This window comes from Ranitomeya imitator, chromosome 5, assembly GCF_032444005.1.
Source record: "Ranitomeya imitator isolate aRanImi1 chromosome 5, aRanImi1.pri, whole genome shotgun sequence".
Lineage (NCBI taxonomy): Eukaryota > Metazoa > Chordata > Amphibia > Anura > Dendrobatidae > Ranitomeya > Ranitomeya imitator.
In genome coordinates, this window is record NC_091286.1 from 130678244 (window position 1) to 130696753 (window position 18510).

Genomic DNA, 18510 nt, shown 5'->3' on the forward strand with positions numbered 1-18510 from the left:
TAGCCTTCCTTATTCAAAATCCCTTTTACATTGTACAAATCTCCCACTACACCAGCACCAAAGCAACCCCAGACTATCACATTATCTTCATCGTGATTGATAGATGGCGTCAGGCACTCTTCCAGCATCTTTTCAGTTGTTCTGCATCTCACAAATGTTCTTCTGTGGGATCCAAACCCCTCAAACTTGGATTCGTCTGTCTATAGCACTTTTTTCCAATCTTCCTCTGTCCAATGCCTGAGTTCTTCTGCCCATATTAATCTTTTCCTTTTAATAGCCAGTCTCAGATATGGCTTTTTCTTTGCCACTCTGTCCTGAAGGCCAACATCCCTGAGTCGCCTGTTCACTGTAGACGTTGACACTGGAGTTTTGCGTGTACTATTTAATGGAGCTGCCAGTTGAGGACCTGTGAGGCATCGATTTCTCAAACTACAGACTCTAATGTACTTGTTTTGCTCAGTTGTGCAGCGCGGCCTCCCACTTCTCTTTCTACTCTGGTTAGAGCCTGTTTGTGCTGTCCTCTGAAGGGAGTAGTACACCCCGTTGTAGGAAATCTTTAGTTTCATGGCAATTTCTTGTATGTTATAGCCTTCCTTTCTAAGAACAAGAATAGACTGTTGAGTTTTTTCTGGCCATTTTGAGAGTTTAATGGAACCAACAAACGTAATGTTCCAGATTCTCAACTAGCTCAAAGGAAGGTCAGGTTTATAGGTTCTCTAATTAGCCAAACTGTTTTCAGCTGTGCTAAAATACTTGCACAAGGGTTTTCAAGGCTATTCTAACCATCCATTAGCCTTCTTACACAGTTAGCAAACACAAAGCACCATAAGAACACTGGAGTGGTGGATGTTGAAAATGGGCCTCTATACACCTATGAATATACTGCATTACAAACCAGACGTTTGCAGCTAGAATAGTCATTTTCCACATGAACAATGTATAGAGTGCATTTCTGAATCATTTAATGTTAGCTTCATTGGAACAAACTGTGCCTTTCTTTCAAAAATAAGGAAATTTCTAAGTGACCCTAACTTTTGAACGGTAGTGTACAGTATGTGTTTCAAAACTACTGTTTGGACACATGGCAGGGCTCAGAGGGGAAGGGCCACATTTTGACTTTTCGCTGGAATAGATGTAAGGAGGTGAAACACAAGAAGAGTCTGGGGGCGGTTACCTTCTCGGCTCTGTGCCTGGAACCATTGAGCTGTGCTGCAGGTTCCCCAGGGGGCAGACTTAGAGACTGGGACAGGAAGGAAGCCGGGCAGAGAGCGGGAAAGGCAAGCGCGCAAGGAACAGAGCAGCGTGAGCAGCATGAGCAGTGGTTAGAGCAGGGTGCAGCTGCGCTCCGGGAGAGATAGAGAGCTCCCAGTCAGAGGAAAAATACAGGGAGATTGCCCAGAAAGACTGCTTCTTGTGAGTACATGAAAACGGAGTCTACTGTGACTGGAGAGGGGCGCTTTGAGACCAGTGTAGAGACATTGGCCCGTGCAGAGACTGCGGCCCCCTGGTACCCGCGGTATCAGTACAGAGCCTGTGATTCCTGGTGAGAGACTTAATAGTGCAGAGCCCCTGATTCCTGGTGAGAGAATTAACAGTGCAGAGCCCCTGATTCCTGGTGAGAGACTTAATAATAGACTGACCATCGTTTTCCCGGGATAGGCTGTGATGTAAAAGCTAAAGACTCAGAGCATGTGCATATCACATTAACTCCCGAAACCCCAGGCAGCGGGCTCCTAGAGACTACTCAGCCCACGGACAACAGAGGGACGGCAAGTGCCGCTGTTTCTCGGTGCCTACGTTGGAGAAGACGACCCTTCAAGCAAGTCCTCATCAGACTGATAAGTGTTCTTTTCTCAAGAAATCTTGCTTACTTCTGTTACATTGTTTGACTCACATACTGTATTTTTGCACTGTTTTATTGCTAGTTATTTTCCATTGCTTCCTCTCTGCGAGGAGAACCTGATTCCTGTTATTAAACCCCTCAATTGTTGGTCTGTCCGTTCCGTGGTGACATACTCAATACCTGCATACTATTACATGTTGTGTTTACAGAGCCCTTGATGTGCATAAAACAGTGGAAATCCCCAGCAAGTGACTTCATTTTGTCAACTATACATCTCAAGCAAAAATGTTGCTCTAGTACCAAATTGTTGTTTTTCACAAGGGTAAGAGAAGAAAATGTACAGAATTGTCACAGAATTTTATACCATTGGGGAATTAAAAAAATAATAATTACAGTGAGGGAAAATAAGTATTTGATCCCTTGTTGATTTTGTAAGTTTGCCCACTTACAAAGACATGAACAGTCTGTAATTTTAAGGGTAGGTTAATTTTAAAATTGAGAGATAGAATATAAAAAATTAAATACAGAAAATCACATTGTATAAATTATATTAATTTATTTGCATTTTGCAGTGGGAAATAAGTATTTGATCCCCTACCAACCATTAAGATTTCTGGCTCCTACAGACCAGTTAGACGCTCCTAATCAACTCATTGATTAGACCAAGGATGTCAAGGACAAGATCATATACAATAAAAGGTTACACTCTATCATGCTAAAGCTTGTCAATTTGGAATATGTGAAATTTGAATAGCAATGAGGATTAGGAAAAAATATGAGACGCTTAGCATAAAATTTGGCCAAATATTACGTGCCCATCAACCATGGTCAAGGTTGTTTGCAGGATGCGGTTTTGCCCCATAGATTAACATTAGCGACGCATTGCGACGCTTTGCCACACGTCGCAACCGTCGTGCGACGGTTGCGCCGTGTTGTGGCGGACCGCTGGGAGCAAAAAAGTTACATGTTTTTTGCTCCTGACGGACCGCTTTTTCCGACCGCGAATGCGCGGCCGGAACTCCGCCCCCACCTCCCCGCACCTCACAATGGGGCAGCGGATGCGCCGGAGAAATGCATCCGCTGCACCCGTTGTGCAGTGCGTCAAACGCTAGCATCGAAATTTCTGCCCGACGCATTGCGACGGGGAGATTCCGACGCTAGTGTGAAAGTAGCCTTAGACACAATCAAGTCATTAGTGGTCTGGGTACGGATAGCAGGGTCAGTGGCAGCCTCCACCAGCAGGTCACTACACACAGGAGTAGTCGTACTGGGTCCCGCGGTTTCAGGGATCGGCGGGATACCGTCACTAGTTTCAGTCATGACAGTAGATGGCGCTACCACAGGCTCACATCGTCTGACTCTCTTGGCATACCATATCCGCTCACTCCAGTGGCGGGTGTAGGTCACATAGTCCCCCCTGTACAAGAGTCGAGTAGGGGGTACGCTGTGGGAACTCAGGGCAGCAGTTGCAGGGGAACGTTTGCACCTCTGATCGGACGGTCTGTTTGGCTCGTTTCCGGTCTTTCCATTGTGAAATTAAGCATTGTCTATACTGTTCCCAGGTGAGCCCGACGACATAGGAGCCCTCCTGTCTGGACCCGTCTGGTTGGATCCTCGGCGCATCCCATTCAAAGATCACCCCCTCGGGACTCACGTCTAACGGTTCCCCCATCGATGTCGGTATGTGTGTAAAGGGCTGCTACCACGATCTCGACAGCGGGAGACCGGTTATAGGTGGGATGGGGAGCGGTCGCTGGAGCTGGATCGGTCAGTGGGGCAGGGTCGTTTTTGGTACCTGCGTCTGATGTGGTTCCACCGATGTCGATCGACTCTGCTGACGAGGACACTGGAGTCTGCTGCGGCTTTGACCACGGTTCTCCCTGTGCGATCTTCTTGCACAGCTCTGACTTCCATTTCTTCGCCGTCGCCGACCCCACGTCCAGAGTCGTGTGGTTCGATGCCTCCTCCGGCAGCTCCAAGAGGTCTGGATCCTCCGGTGGCGACAAGCCCTGGTTCAGCTCCGCTGGTCTGCAGTGACCCTGGGTCGCTGCATCGTGGGGCAGGCACCCGCTGGTCTAATAAATAAAACCCTTTGCTCCCCCTAGTGGCCGGAGTGTGAAGTATAATGTGTGCTGGTGATACCTGGTCAGAAGAACTCCTTTAGTGCCATCAGACGTACCATCACTCCCCTTAGCGGCATAGCGTCATACTGCAACGACCAGGTCTCTGGGGCGCTGCAACAACACCAGGTGGTCTGAATGCCACGAATCCAGGACCAGCGGACAACCTGTATTGACAGACTAGAAACACTGTGGAATACTTGGCTTGGCTCAGAATCCCGGAAGCTCCATGAAATCCAGAAAGGTTGATCCTGCCGGTAGCAGTATCTGGAGGGTTCCATGAGGAGAGGCAAGTGAACTTGGAGTGGGAATCAGAGAGACCAGAGGGATCCAGGATAGGAATCACCAGAAGAGGACTCTGTGAAAATAGAAATGTAAGTATAGTACAGAGCACAGCAGAGCGTGGCCTGAAGCTGAGGCAAAAATCCCAGAGAATGAACAAGTTGCCCAGGCACCTCCCTTAAGGGGAGGAAGCTTTTTATGCACAGAGCATCATAGCACAAACAGCCCTAATGGGGAACAGGTGCCCTACTGTTTCAAGAATGTGCAGGAAGCGGGGCGTGGCTCCTAAGAGCATTTCCAGGAGACCTGCCAAGAGGATGCAGGTTCTTAGCAGAGAAAGAAGCCGCTGATCGTCTGGAGCCACAGACAGGGTGAGTAAGACTGTGTGATAGGCGCCGGTCTCCCTGCGCAGCGGAGACCGGACCTGTGGCTGAGAGCATGACACAATGCTTAGACTGGCTGGCAGCTGTCCTGACCCCAGTGTGACAGCTGCATAGATATACAATTTGTCATGCTCAGGTCAAGAGAGCCGCTGGCCAGTCCATGCACTGCGATGAGATCATTGTCCGTGTTATAAAGGTGTATGACTGTGCCCTTGGAAGCAGCACCACAGCCTACTATATATGGGAGTTACACAGAATTTGCTTCATCAAAATGGTAGGAATCTTTTTATGAAGACTATTTAATTTTTTATTTGTGAAGCAAATGAACAATAAAAATAAATCGCCTCCAAATCTATTATTACCATGCTGTAGTATTTATTACAGGGATAATACTTATACAATTGGTAGCTGTTTCCCTGGAATATCATGTTACACTCACATTGGCAAATGATTTGAACTTTTTTGGCATTTCTTATTCCCTATTATGTACATATTACCGTTGTCTACATAAGCCAAATGCATCAGAAGAGAGTCGACATTTCTGGTCAGGATCACACTAATAAAAGATGAGTGATTGTAAGCAATCAGGTCAACATGATCGTGCAATGTTGCTGGAAATGATGCATTCGACTAGCAAAACATCAGCTGAAGATTTGCTGATTTCTTATAAGGGCACATTATATCCTAGCATTCTATGTAGCTTGGAGACATTTCAAGCATTGGAAATTTTTGAAGCAAGAGAAGATGATTTATTGATTGTAACCTATCCTAAAAGCGGTGAGTTGTGTTAAAATGGAATCATGATATTAGCACTTAGATTTTTTTGTTTACAGCTAAAGAATGTCTCTGATAATGCAATTTATGATAGAGCACATGCTTATGTAAGCATACAGTATGCGCTACATATGTCATATGCTTGTAAAAGTCATTCACAAAAGCTATGTTCACATTGTGGTTTTCGTTTAAAATACAAACCATAACACACTGTTGGATATTTTATACAAGAGTCACCTCTCGTCTCTTCCTTGCACTTTCCCTGTACACAATGTCAATCATGCTGATGTTAGCGTCATAACAGTGATGTTTAGGGATGAATGGCAGCAGTCTTGGAAAAGTCCATGTATATTGTTAAGAGGTTGATACATTGCTTCTAACAGTTATAGGGGTAAATCCTGATGATGGATTCCTATTAGGGAGAACATCTGTTTCACTATATTACGTGGTTGTCCATACATCTTAACGGCTGTTAATGGTTGCCTTACCTAGACTTCCCCCAGCAAAATCATCTGTATGCTTAGAGTCAAATCTGCGTGGATCAACTGACCATCATGGCATCTCCAACTGAATTATCTCATGCCAAAAAACACCTTTGAAGAGGTTGTCTACCATTAAGCATATCATACCGAAAAATGAAAAAAAAAATTTTTTTTTTCACCTTACCGATCCTGTAACTGTACTGTTCGAGTCCCACTCACAATCAGCATGCTTCTTCTTCCAGTTGGAAGAGTATAGAACTTCTGTTTGGGTAGCGGGCAGCACTGGCAGACAAGTGGTATAGGATTGTTTAGATGAGGTTTTATTTTTTATTTTAGAGCATGAATTGGTTTTGGAAAATGAAAATTAAAAACTAAATGGTGGACAACTCCTTCAAATGACAAAAATTCTGTTAATACATAACAATTTTTTCTGCTATTACTTCATCACAACACTTAGGGTCCGATTCATTTGTGCTCATTTTTCATTTTTTTTTTGTATTAGAACCAAATTCTTAAAAAAAAGGTTCACAATGAAAAATACCCTTAATTTTTGTCTTTTATGTTTTTTGTGCCTATATAGATTGTTTAAACCATTACAAAGCCACACATGACTCGAAGAAAAAACCTCACTTCAGGGGAAAACTGAACTGCAAACAAAGTGTGACTTTTTAAATAGTTTCAAATAATGAATCAGTTACAAACATCTGTATCAAAAAAACTATACTCACAATGGTTAACAGAGGATTAGCTAGAAAATAGACTTCAAAATAGGCTCAAGTTAAAATCAGCCTTAACCCCTTCATCACGGGCATGTTTTCACCTTCATAACCAGGCCAAATTGACTAGTGTCACTTTATGAGGTAATAACTCTGGAATGCTTCAGCATATCACAGCGAGTATGAGATTGTATTTTCATAACACATTGTATCTTCATGTTAGTGGTACATTTTTGTAGATATGATTTGCATTTATTTATGAAAATTTGACAACAAATTTGAAAATTTCTCAATTTGAAACTTTTTATTTTTATGCCCTTAAATAAGATACAGTGGAATGTAAAAGTTTGGGCACGCCAAGTCAATATTACTGTTATTGTGAACAGTTAAGCAAGCTGGAAATGAATCTGTCTCTAAAAGGCCTGTACCGGGGTCTGCCGGGGCTGTGTGGGGGTCTGCGGGGCTGTGCGGGGGTCTGTGGGGCTGTCTGGGGGTCTGTGGGCTGTCAGGGGGTCTGCGGGGCTGTGTGGGGGTCTTCTGGGGCTGTGTGGGGTCTGCCGGGGCTTGCAGGGGTCTGCATTCTGTCTGGGGGTCTGCCAGGGTTGTGCGGGGGGTCTACGAGGCTGTCCGGGGGTCTGCGGGGCTGTGCAGGGGTCTGCTGTGGTTGTGCGGGGGTCTGCGGGCTGTCCGTGGGTCTGCGGGGCTATGCAGGGGTCTGCGGGGCTGTGCGGGGGTCTGCCAGGGCTGTGCAAGGGTCTGCTGGGACTGTGTGGGGGTCTGCGGGCTGTCTGGTGGTCTGCAGGGCTGTGTGTGGGTCTGCCAGGGCTGTGCAGGGGGCTGCGGGCTGTCCAGGGGTCTGTGGGCTGTCTGGGGTCTTCCAGGGCTGTCCGGGGGTCTGATGGGGCTGTGCTTTGGTCTGCTGGGGCTGTGCGGGGGTCTGTGGGCTGCCTGGGGGTCTGCCGGGGCTGTGCAAGGGGTCTGTGGGCTGTCCGGGGGTCTGCGGGGCTGTGTGGGGGTCTGCCGGGGATGTGCGGAGGTCTGGACAGTCCAGGGGTCTGCAGGGCTGTGTGGGGGTCTGCTGGGGCTGTGTCAGTGTGTGTATGCAGGCATCGTCCCATCCGGCTATGCCTGCTACAGTGGCAGTGATTGATACATTAGCCAATGATGGGACAGTAGTAGTCCCATCATCCGGTTAATGTGTTGAATGTAAAAAAACAACAACAAAAAACAACACATACAGTACATATATAGTTCACACTCACCATCTACACCTAATATAGTTCACACTCACCATCTACACCTAATCCCCGAAGTCCTCGCTCACCTGAAAAAAATAAAAAAAATAAACCAGCAATATACTCCCTGTTTCCGACGTAATCCAATTAATCCAATTGTCCCACGACGATCTCCCGTGGAGAGCTGTCACATCAGCTGATGTGACCGCTCTCCAGGGGCTCGGATGATACAATGACGGAGATAATCCTCCGCATTGTATCACTCCGCCGCCGGTCTACATGATGCTCTCTGTGCTTCAAACAGAACCCTGAGACTATCACAGAGCAGTTGTATTTATACGGAGACTTGATTACACACAGGTGGATTATATTTATCATCATCAGACATTTAGTACAACACTGGATCATTCAGAGATCCACAATGAACTTCTGGAGTGAGTTTGCTGCACTGAAAGTAAAGGGGCCGATTAATATTGCACGCCCCACTTTTCAGTTTTTGAATTTCCACAAAAATTTAAAATAACCAATAAATTTTGTTCAACTTCACAATTGTGTTCCACTTGCTGTTGAATCTTCACCAAAAATTTACATTTGGTATCTTTATGTTTGAAGCATGATATGTGGGAAAAGGTTGAAAAGTTCCAGGGAGCCGAATACTTTTGCAAGGCACTATAGTACGGCAAAATTGGCACACACCTTAAGAGCCAACAATAAAATTCCAAAAGTGCATATATATATCGAAGTTAAGTACTTCTTACCCACCGGATGCCAGAACCACTGCGCAGATACCCCACTGCGCGTTTTGCTGTTGCTTCTTTGGGGGTAAGAAGTTTGGGCACACGACAAATCTCCAAAAGAAAGAGCACCATTTTACTTTTGAAGAGCAAAATGAGCTGGAACAGATAGTGGACACCATGTCGCATTTACAGAGCCCCTGAGGTGCCTAAACAGTGGAAACCTCCCCACAAGTGACACCATATTGGAAACTACACCCTTCAAGGAATTTGCTTCACAGAATTTTATAACGTTGAGGCGTGAAGCTGAAAACATCAATTTTTCCCACAAAAATGTTTCTTTAGCCCCATTTTTTTCATTTTCACAAGGGTAACATGAGAAAATGGATTATACAATTTGATGTACAATTTCTCCTGCGTACATCGGTACCTTATACACTACCGTTCAAAAGTTTAGGGTCAACAAGACAATTTTGTGTTTTCCATGAAAACTCATACTTTTATTAATCAAAAAAGTTGCCAAATGAATTGAAAATCTAGTCAAGACATTGACAAGGTTCGAAAAAAAGATTTTTATTTGAAATAATAATTTTCTTCTTCAAACGTTGCTTTCGTCAAAGAATGCTCCGTTTGCAGCAATTACAGCATTGCAGACCTTTGGCATTCTAGCAGTTAATTTGCTCAGGTATTCTGGAGAAATTTCACCCCATGCTTCCAGAAGTCCCTTCCACAAGTTGGTTTGGCTTGATGAGCACTTTTGTGCACCATATGGTCAGCAGCTCAAAGGGGTTGATATCTGGTGACTGCTATAGCCACTCGATTACAGATAGAATACCAGCTGCCGGCTTCTTACCTAAATAGTTATTGCATAATTTGGAGGTGTGCTTTGGGTCATTGTCCTGTTGTAGGATGAAATTGGCTCCAATCAGGCACTGTCCACAGGCTATGGTATGGCGTTGCAAAATGGAGTGATAGCTTTCCTTATTCAAAATTCCTTTTACATTGTACAAATCTCCCACTACACCAGCACCAAAGCAACCCCAGACCATCACATTATCTTCACCGTGATTGATAGATGGCGTCAGGCACTGTTAGGGCTAGCGGAACGCACCGAGTAAATAGAGATGTTTATTGATATTGGTGCGTTCGCAGCCCGGGGTCCACCGTGCAGGAGTACCTGCTGCTAGCAAACGGCGTAGCTATATGGCGGTATAGACTAACTCAGTTAATTCACTGAGTAGCCTTGAAAGGAAAGCACTGTGCCCTGTTAGACTCCACAGAGGCACAGGCTAACTGCCCAAACAGAGAGCAGTCAGTGGTCACACAAACACACAAAACTCCTCGCCGGAGGAGCCAGCATTCTAGGGGCTTATTTCAGCCGGGTCCCTGAATACACTCAGACTCAATCTCTTCGCCGGAGGAGCCAGCATTCTAGGGGCTTATTTCAGCCGGGTCCCTGAACACACATACATGTGACCACACTGGCGCAAAACACATAACATAAGACAATACTAGCGCATGGCCGTGCGGTCATGCGCAGTTTATATAGTTGCAGCACAGGAAGCTGCTACTGAAGTTTTTGCCCTTTCAGGACCTTCCAGAAGGACCAATGGAAAGTGCTGCATTACCTGAGCATGTTTTGCCCTTTCAGGACCTTCCAGAAGGACCAATGGAATGTACTGCAGCACCTGAGCATGTGATCAAACATGTGGCCCTCGACCTCCAATGGGAGACCCTGCCCTGGGCATGCTCAGTGTGAGTAAACAAGGACTTAGTCCCAGAGAGGCTCGCTCGCCACAGATCAGTGCAGGGTACCATAGGAAAGCCAGAAAAGCCAGTAGTGACCCTATGCACCGAATCAGCCCCAGCGAGACGCTGGGAGCGACGTCTCCGCTGAGCAGAGCCCACTGCGGCCGATACCGAATGGGAGACCGCAGCAGACACGGATCGAGATTCCCCCTGTGCAGCAGAGGAAACTCGACTCCTAACATTACCCCCCCTCCTAGGGCCCCCCCCCTCCTTGAGCCTCACTACGCTCAAAAGCTGCGATAAGCAGCGGAGCCCGAATGTGCTCCACAGGCTCCCAGGTTCTATCCTCTGGGCCGTGACCCTTCCAGTCCACCAGATAAAATTTCTTGCCATGTACCACCTTGCACCCCACAATAGCATTCACCTCAAACTCATCCGTGGATGAACCCAATGTCCCAGCAGATGACTCGGAAAACCGGGACAAATGAACGGGCTTTAAGAGGGAAACGTGGAAAGTATCGGTGATACCAAGGCGTGGAGGAATAGCCAAACGGTAGACCACAGGGTTGACCTGTTCCAGAACCTTAAACGGGCCAAAGTAGCGAGGAGCAAACTTAGTGGACTCAACTCGCAGCCTGATGTTACGGGCGGAGAGCCACACTAAGTCGCCAGGAGCAAAGACCGGAGCGGGGCACCGGTGTGTATCAGCCGAAACCCTCATTCTCTCCTTGGAGGCCCGGATGGCATCCTGTGTGCGGTCCCAGATGTCACGTGCCTCCACCGCCCAGTCTGCCACCCTAGAATCGGTGGATGACACGGGCATGGGCACAGGGACACGCGGATGCTGGTTGTAATTAAGGAGAAAAGGAGTTTGACCAGTGGAATCAGCTACAGCGTTGTTCAGGGCAAATTCCGCCCAAGGTAGCAAAGATGCCCAGTCATCCTGCCTAGCAGAGACGAAATGTCGCAAATATGTCATCAGAGTCTGGTTGGTTCTCTCCACCAACCCATTCGTCTCGGGATGGTATGCAGAGGAGAGGTTTAACTGTATGCTGAGTAAACGGCAGAGCTCTCTCCAAAACCGAGATGCGAACTGGGGACCCCGATCGCTGACAATCTTATCAGGCATACCATGCAATCGGAAAAAGTGTTTAATGAACAACACCGCCAAGGCCCGTGCTGAGGGTAACCGAGGAAGCGGCACCAAATGCACCATCTTGGAGAAATGGTCGGTGACAACCCAAATAATGGAGCAGCCACGCGACTTGGGTAGACCCACCACAAAGTCCATCCCGACCATCTCCCAGGGCCTGTCTGCCACCGGTAGAGGGTAAAGCAACCCAGCAGGCCGTTGCCAAGGAGACCGAGTCTGGGCGCAAGAAACGCACGCCTGAATATAGTCCTTGACATCTCGGGCCATATGCGGTCACCAGTATGTTCTCGCCAGAAGCTCAGATGTCCTCTTGGTCCCAAAATGCCCACCCACTCTGGAGGAGTGAGCCCAAGAGAGAACCTCCGGTCGCAAGTTAGCTGGTACGAAAGTCTTGCCCGAGGGCACAGACTCTAGCGAAACCGGAGCTACAGTTCTCAGGCTCTCAGAAGGGACAATAAGCCGAGGCTCCTCCTCTACCAATGACACCACGGAGCGGGAGAGAGCGTCAGCACGAACGTTCTTCTCCCCGGAGAGGAAATGGAGAGTAAAATGGAACCGGGAGAAGAACAGGGACCATCTAGCCTGGCGAGAATTCAGCCGCTGGGCCGTTTGCAGATACACCAAGTTCTTGTGGTCAGTGAAGACTTGGAAGGGAAAGCGAGCTCCCTCCAAGAGATGTCTCCACTCCGAAAAAGCCAACTTCATGGCCAGCAACTCCCTGTCCCAGATGGAATAATTCCTCTCCGCTGGTGTGAAGGTCTTGGAGAAGAAGAAGCAAGGATGCTTCCGACCTTGAGCATCCTTTTGGAAAAGGACTGCTCCAGCACCAACGGATGAGGCATCCACCTCCAAGATAAATGGCTTATCAACATCGGGGCGATGTAGGATGGGAGCGCTAGCGAAGTGTGACTTGATCGAGAGAAAGGCTTTGGAGACCTCCTCTGACCACAACTTGGGATTTGCTCCCTTCTTGGTGAGGGCAACCAAGGGAGCTACCAAAGTTGAGAAGTGTGGAATGAACTGGCGATAGTAATTAATGAACCCCATAAAGCGCTGCACCGCTTTAAGAGAATGGGGTTCCTGCCAGTCCATTACAGCCTGTAGCTTGGCAGGATCCATAGCCAAACCCTGGGCAGAGATGATATAACCAAGGAAAGGCAAGGACTCCTGCTCAAACACACACTTCTCCAACTTGGCGTAGAGGGAGTTTGCCCGTAAGAGGTCGAAGACTTTGCGAACATCTCTCCGATGGGAGTCAATATCTGGAGAGAAGATGAGAATATCATCCAGATAGACTACGACCGAGGTGGTGAGCATATCCCGGAATATGTCGTTCACAAAGTCTTGGAAAACGGCTGGGGCAATACAGAGCCCGAAGGGCATCACCAGATATTCATAGTGCCCATCCCTGGTGTTAAAAGCCGTCTTCCATTCATCCCCCTCACGGATGCGAATCAGGTTGTAAGCACCCCGCAGATCTAACTTTGTAAATACCCTCGCTCCCCGTAGCCTATTAAACAGCTCAGATATCAGGGGTAGTGGGTACTTGTTCTTAACGGTGATGGCGTTAAGACCCCTGTAGTCTATGCATGGACGTAAGTCTCCAGTCTTTTTCTGTATGAAGAAGAACCCTGCCCCTGCTGGTGACACTGACTTCCTAATGAATCCTCTTGCCAGATTCTCCTGGATGTACTGGGACATTGCCTCCGTCTCTGGGAGAGATAACGGATAGACTCGACCCCGGGGAGGCTCAGCACCAGGCAAGAGGTCAATAGGAGAGTCATAGGGGCGGTGAGGCGGAAGGGTCTCTGCAGCTCTTTTGTAGAACACGTCTGCATAGGGCCAATAGTGCTTGGGGAGAGAGGAAAGATCTGCGGGTACCTGTGTAGTAGCAACCTGAACGCACTCCCTCAGACATCTACCCTCGCAGGATTTACTCCATCCCAAAATTCTCCCAGAGGACCACTCAATATGAGGAGAATGGTAGTGAAGCCATGGTATCCCCAACAGGACCTCATCAATTCCCTCAGGAATGACTAATAGGGAGATTATCTCCTGATGTGATGGAGACACAGATAGCGTGAAAGGAATGGTTTGGTGGGTAATCTGTGAAGGTAGTGTTGACCCATTTACCACTCGAACGGTTACCGGCTTGGCGAGCATCACCAAGGGTATTGCGTGACGCTGGGCAAAAGCGGAAGACATAAAGTTACCCTCTGCCCCAGAATCCACGCATAGCTCGACCATAAGAGTGGATGGGCCTATGGTAATTGTCCCCTTGAAGGACAACTTTGAGGCAAACGTCGCCGTGTCTAGTGTACCTCCTCCAACTGCCACTAGACGCTGACGTTTCCCCGACTGCTGAGGACCCTTGGAGGCAAGGTGTCCTGACTGCTGGCAAATATGACGGACCTTATGTGCACGGGCAGACTGAGACTTGGATCCCGCTCGTGTCACCTCTAAGGCCTCATGTGACTCGGATGCCTGGACTGGAGATTCCAAAGGTTTGGCGAAGGTGGGAGCCAGCCGAAACCTCTGCCTACACTGGGCTCGCTCCAACCTCCGCTCGTTAAAACGGAGGTCAATACGAGTAGAGACAGTTATTAACTCCTCCAGTGTGGCAGGAATCTCCCTAGTGGCCAGAGCGTCCTTAATGTGGTCAGCCCGGCCCCTCCAAAATATGGGGATAAGGGCTTTATCCGACCACTCCAGCTCGGAAGCTAAAGTACGGAAGCAGACGGAAAAATGGCTGACCAAGGACTCACCCTGAGTTAATGCCAGTAGTTGGAGCGCTGTGTCATGGGTGACTTGAGGTCCTAAAAAAACCTTTTTCAGAGTGCTCAGGAACAATGGAGCACTCTGCACCACATGATCACCACGCTCCCACAGCGGCGTAGCCCACTCCAACGCCCTGTCCAACAAAAGAGACACAATAAATCCCACCTTAGCCCGCTCTGTAGGAAAACGTGCAGCCAGGAGCTCGAGGTGAATAGAGCACTGACTCACGAATCCCCTACAAGTTTTGCTATTTCCAGAAAATTTTTCTGGCAGCGGGAGGCGAGATAACGTCGGAACAGGGGTGGCAGTGGACAAGGTTGCTGCAGCCACGCTAGCAGCCTGTACAGCAACTGCGGTAACATCCACAGCTGAGGTTGAGCTCTCGAGAGCCGCCAACCTACCCTCCAGCTGCTGGATATACCTCAAAGATTGCTGAATGTCCGCCATTTACTAGCCAGACCCTGGAGCTAGTATTCTGTTAGGGCTAGCGGAACGCACCGAGAAAATAGAGATGTTTATTGATATTGGTGCGTTCGCAGCCCGGGGTCCACCGTGCAGGAGTACCTGCTGCTAGCAAACGGCGGAGCTATATGGCGGTGTAGACTAACTCAGTTAATTCACTGAGTAGCCGTGAAAGGAAAGCACTGTGCCCTGTTAGACTCCACAGAGGCACAGGCTAACTGCCCAAACAGAGAGCAGTCAGTGGTCACACAAACACACAAAACTCCTCGCCGGAGGAGCCAGCATTCTAGGGGCTTATTTCAGCCGGGTCCCTGAATACACTCAGACTCAATCTCCTCGCCGGAGGAGCCAGCATTCTAGGGGCTTATTTCAGCCGGGTCCCTGAACACACATACATGTGACCACACTGGCGCAAAGCACATGACATAAGACAATACTAGCGCATGGCCGTGCGGTCATGCGCAGTTTATATAGTTGCAGCACAGGAAGCTGCTACTGAAGTTTTTGCCCTTTCAGGACCTTCCAGAAGGACCAATGGAAAGTGCTGCATTACCTGAGCATGTTTTGCCCTTTCAGGACCTTCCAGAAGGACCAATGGAATGTACTGCAGCACCTGAGCATGTGACTGAACATGTGGCCCTCGACCTCCAATGGGAGACCCTGCCCTGGGCATGCTCAGTGTGAGTAAACAAGGACTTAGTCCCAGAGAGGCTCGCTCGCCGCAGATCAGTGCAGGGTACCATAGGAAAGCCAGAAAAGGCAGTAGTGACCCTATGCACCGAATCAGCCCCAGCGAGACGCTGGGAGCGACGTCTCCGCTGAGCAGAGCCCACTGCGGCCGATACCGAATGGGAGACCGCAGCAGACACGGATCGAGATTCCCCCTGTGCAGCAGAGGAAACTCGACTCCTAACAGGCACTCTTCCAGCATCTTTTCAGTTGTTCTGCATCTCACAAATGTTCTTCTATGTGATCCAAACCCCTCAAACTTGGATTCGTCTGTCTATAGCACTTTTTTCCAATCTTCCTCTGTCCAATGCCTGTGTTCTATTGCCCATATTAATTTTTTCCTTTTATTAGCCAGTCTCAGATATGGCTTTTTCTTTGCCACTCTGTCCTGAAGGCCAACATCCCTGAGTCGCCTGTTCACTGTAGACGTTGACACTGGAGTTTTGCGTGTACTATTTAATGGAGCTGCCAGTTCAGGACCTGTGAGGCGTCGATTTCTCAAACTACAGACTCTAATGTACTTGTTTTGCTCAGTTGTGCAGCGCGGCCTCCCACTTCTCTTTCTACTCTGGTTAGAGCCTGTTTGTGCTGTCCTCTGAAGGGAGTAGTACACACCGTTGTAGGAAATCTTTAGTTTCATGGCTATTTCTTGTATGTTATAGACTTCCTTTCTAAGAACAAGAATAGAGTGTTGAGTTTTTTCTGGCCATTTTGAGAGTTTAATGGAACCAACAAACGTAATGTTCCAGATTCTCAACTAGCTCAAAGGAAGGTCAGGTTTATAGGTTCTCTTATTAGTTAAACTGTTTTCAGCTGTGCTAAAATACTTGCACAAGGGTTTTCAAGGTTAATTTAACCATCCATTAGCCTTCTTACACAGTTAGCAAACACAAAGCACCATAAGAACACTGGAGTGGTGGTTGTTGAAAATGGGCCTCTATACACCTATGAATATACTGCATTACCAACCAGATGTTTGCAGCTAGAATAGTCATTTTCCACATGAACAATGTATAGAGTGCATTTCTGAATCATTTAATGTTAGCTTCATTGGAACAAACTGTGCCTTTCTTTAAAAAATAAGGACATTTCTAAGTGACCCTAACTTTTGAACGGTAGTGTACAGTATCTGATTGAAAACTACTGTTTGGACACATGGCAGGGCTCAGAGGGGAAGGGCCACATTTTGACTTTTCACTGGAATAGATGTAAGGAGGTGAAACACAAGACTGGGACAGGAAGGAAGCCGGGCAGAGAGCAGAAAAGGCAAGCGCGCAAAGAACAGAGCAGCGTGAGTAGCATGAGCAGTGGTCAGAGCAGGGTGCAGCTGCGCTCCGGGAGAGATAGAGAGCTCCCGGTCAGAGGAAAAATACAGGGAGATTGCCCAGAAAGACTGCTTCTTGTGAGTACATGAAAGCGGGGTCTGCTGTAACTGGAGAGGGGCGTTTTGAGACCAGTGTAGAGACATTGGCCCGTGCAGAGACTGCGACCCCCTGGTACCCGCGGTATCAGTACAGAGCCTGTGATTCCTGGTGAGAGACTTAACAGTACAGAGCCCCTGATTCCTGGTGAGAGAATTAACAGTGCAGAGCCCCTGATTCCTGGCGAGAGACTTAATAATAGACTGACCATCGTTTTCCCGGGATAGGCTGTGATGTAAAAGCTAAAGACTCAGAGCATGTGCATATCACATTAACTCCCGAAACCCCAGGCAGCGGGCTCCTAGGGACTACTCAGCCCACGGACAACAGAGGGACGGCAAGTTCCGCTGTTTCTCGGTGCCTACGTTGGAGAAGATGACCCTTCAAGCAAGTCCTCATCAGACTGATAAGTGTTCTTTTCTCAAGAAATCTTGCTTACTTCTGTTACATTGTTTGACTCACATATTTTTGCACTGTTTTATTACTAGTTATTTTCCATTGCTTCCTCCCTGCGAGGAGAACCTGATTCCTGTTAATAAACCCCTCAATTGTTGGTCTGTCCTTTCCATGGTGACATACTCAATACCTGCATACTATTACATGTTGTCTTTACAGAGCCCTTGATGTGCATAAAACAGTGGAAATCCCCAGCAAGTGACTTCATTTTGTCAACTATACATCTCAAGCAAAAATGTTGCTCTAATACCAAATTGTTGTTTTTCACAAGGGTAAGAGAAGAAAATGTACAGAATTGTCACAGAATTTTATACCATTGGGGAATGAAAAACATAATAATTACAGTGAGGGGAAATAAGTATTTGATCCCTTGTTGATTTTGTAAGTTTGCCCACTTACAAAGACATGAACAGTCTGTAATTTTAAGGGTAGGTTAATTTTAAAATTGAGAGACAGAATATAAAAAATTAAATACAGAAAATCACATTGTATAAATTATATACATTTATTTGCATTTTGCAGTGGGAAATAAGTATTTGATCCCCTACCAACCATTAAGATTTCTGGCTCCTACAGACCAGTTAGACGCTCCTAATCAACTCATTGATTAGACCAAGGATGTCAAGGACAAGATCATATACAATAAAAAGTTGCATTCTATCATGCTAAAGCATGTCAATTTGGAATATGTGAAATTTGAATAGCAATACGACTTTGGAGGATTAGGAAAAAATATGAGACGCTTAGCATAAAATTTGGCCAAATATTATGTGCCCATCAACCATCGTCAAGGTGGTCTCAGCCTGATGGGTCCCTGACCTGTGTGAATACCTCTCAAAGGCTGATGACTGAATTCCTGGGTGAATGTGGACACCTCTGTCAGCAATGCCTGTATTTATGGGTAAGTAGGGACCTGCTGTAATTAAAATCACCACCTGGTGGAGGGCGGAGTGCTCGGTCAGGAAGCTAACATTACAAAAGACAAAAAACTGACTGGCACATCGAGACTAGTGTGAATAGGTGCATACCAGGAGGAGCTACCTCTATATACAATATAAAAAAAAGGTTGCACTCTATCATGCTAAAGCATGTCAATTTGGAATATGTGAAATTTGAATAGCAATACGGGTTTGGAGGATTAGGAAAAAAATATGAGATGCTTGTTTTTTCCTAATCCTCCAAAGCCGTATTGC

The 18510-nt window shown here is 47.2% G+C and overlaps 1 protein-coding gene across 1 annotated transcript in view; it reads left to right on the forward strand.

Annotated features, from left to right (window-relative positions):
- Positions 1–5192: 5192 nt before the first annotated feature.
- LOC138681554 (sulfotransferase 6B1-like) overlaps positions 5193–18510 on the forward strand; it is an 82357-nt gene continuing 69039 nt past the window's right edge. The window contains exon 1 of the mRNA XM_069769152.1: positions 5193–5405. Within this exon, the coding sequence (XP_069625253.1) occupies positions 5195–5405 (211 nt within the window). The 5' untranslated portion in view covers positions 5193–5194. The remainder of the gene's footprint in view (positions 5406–18510) is intronic.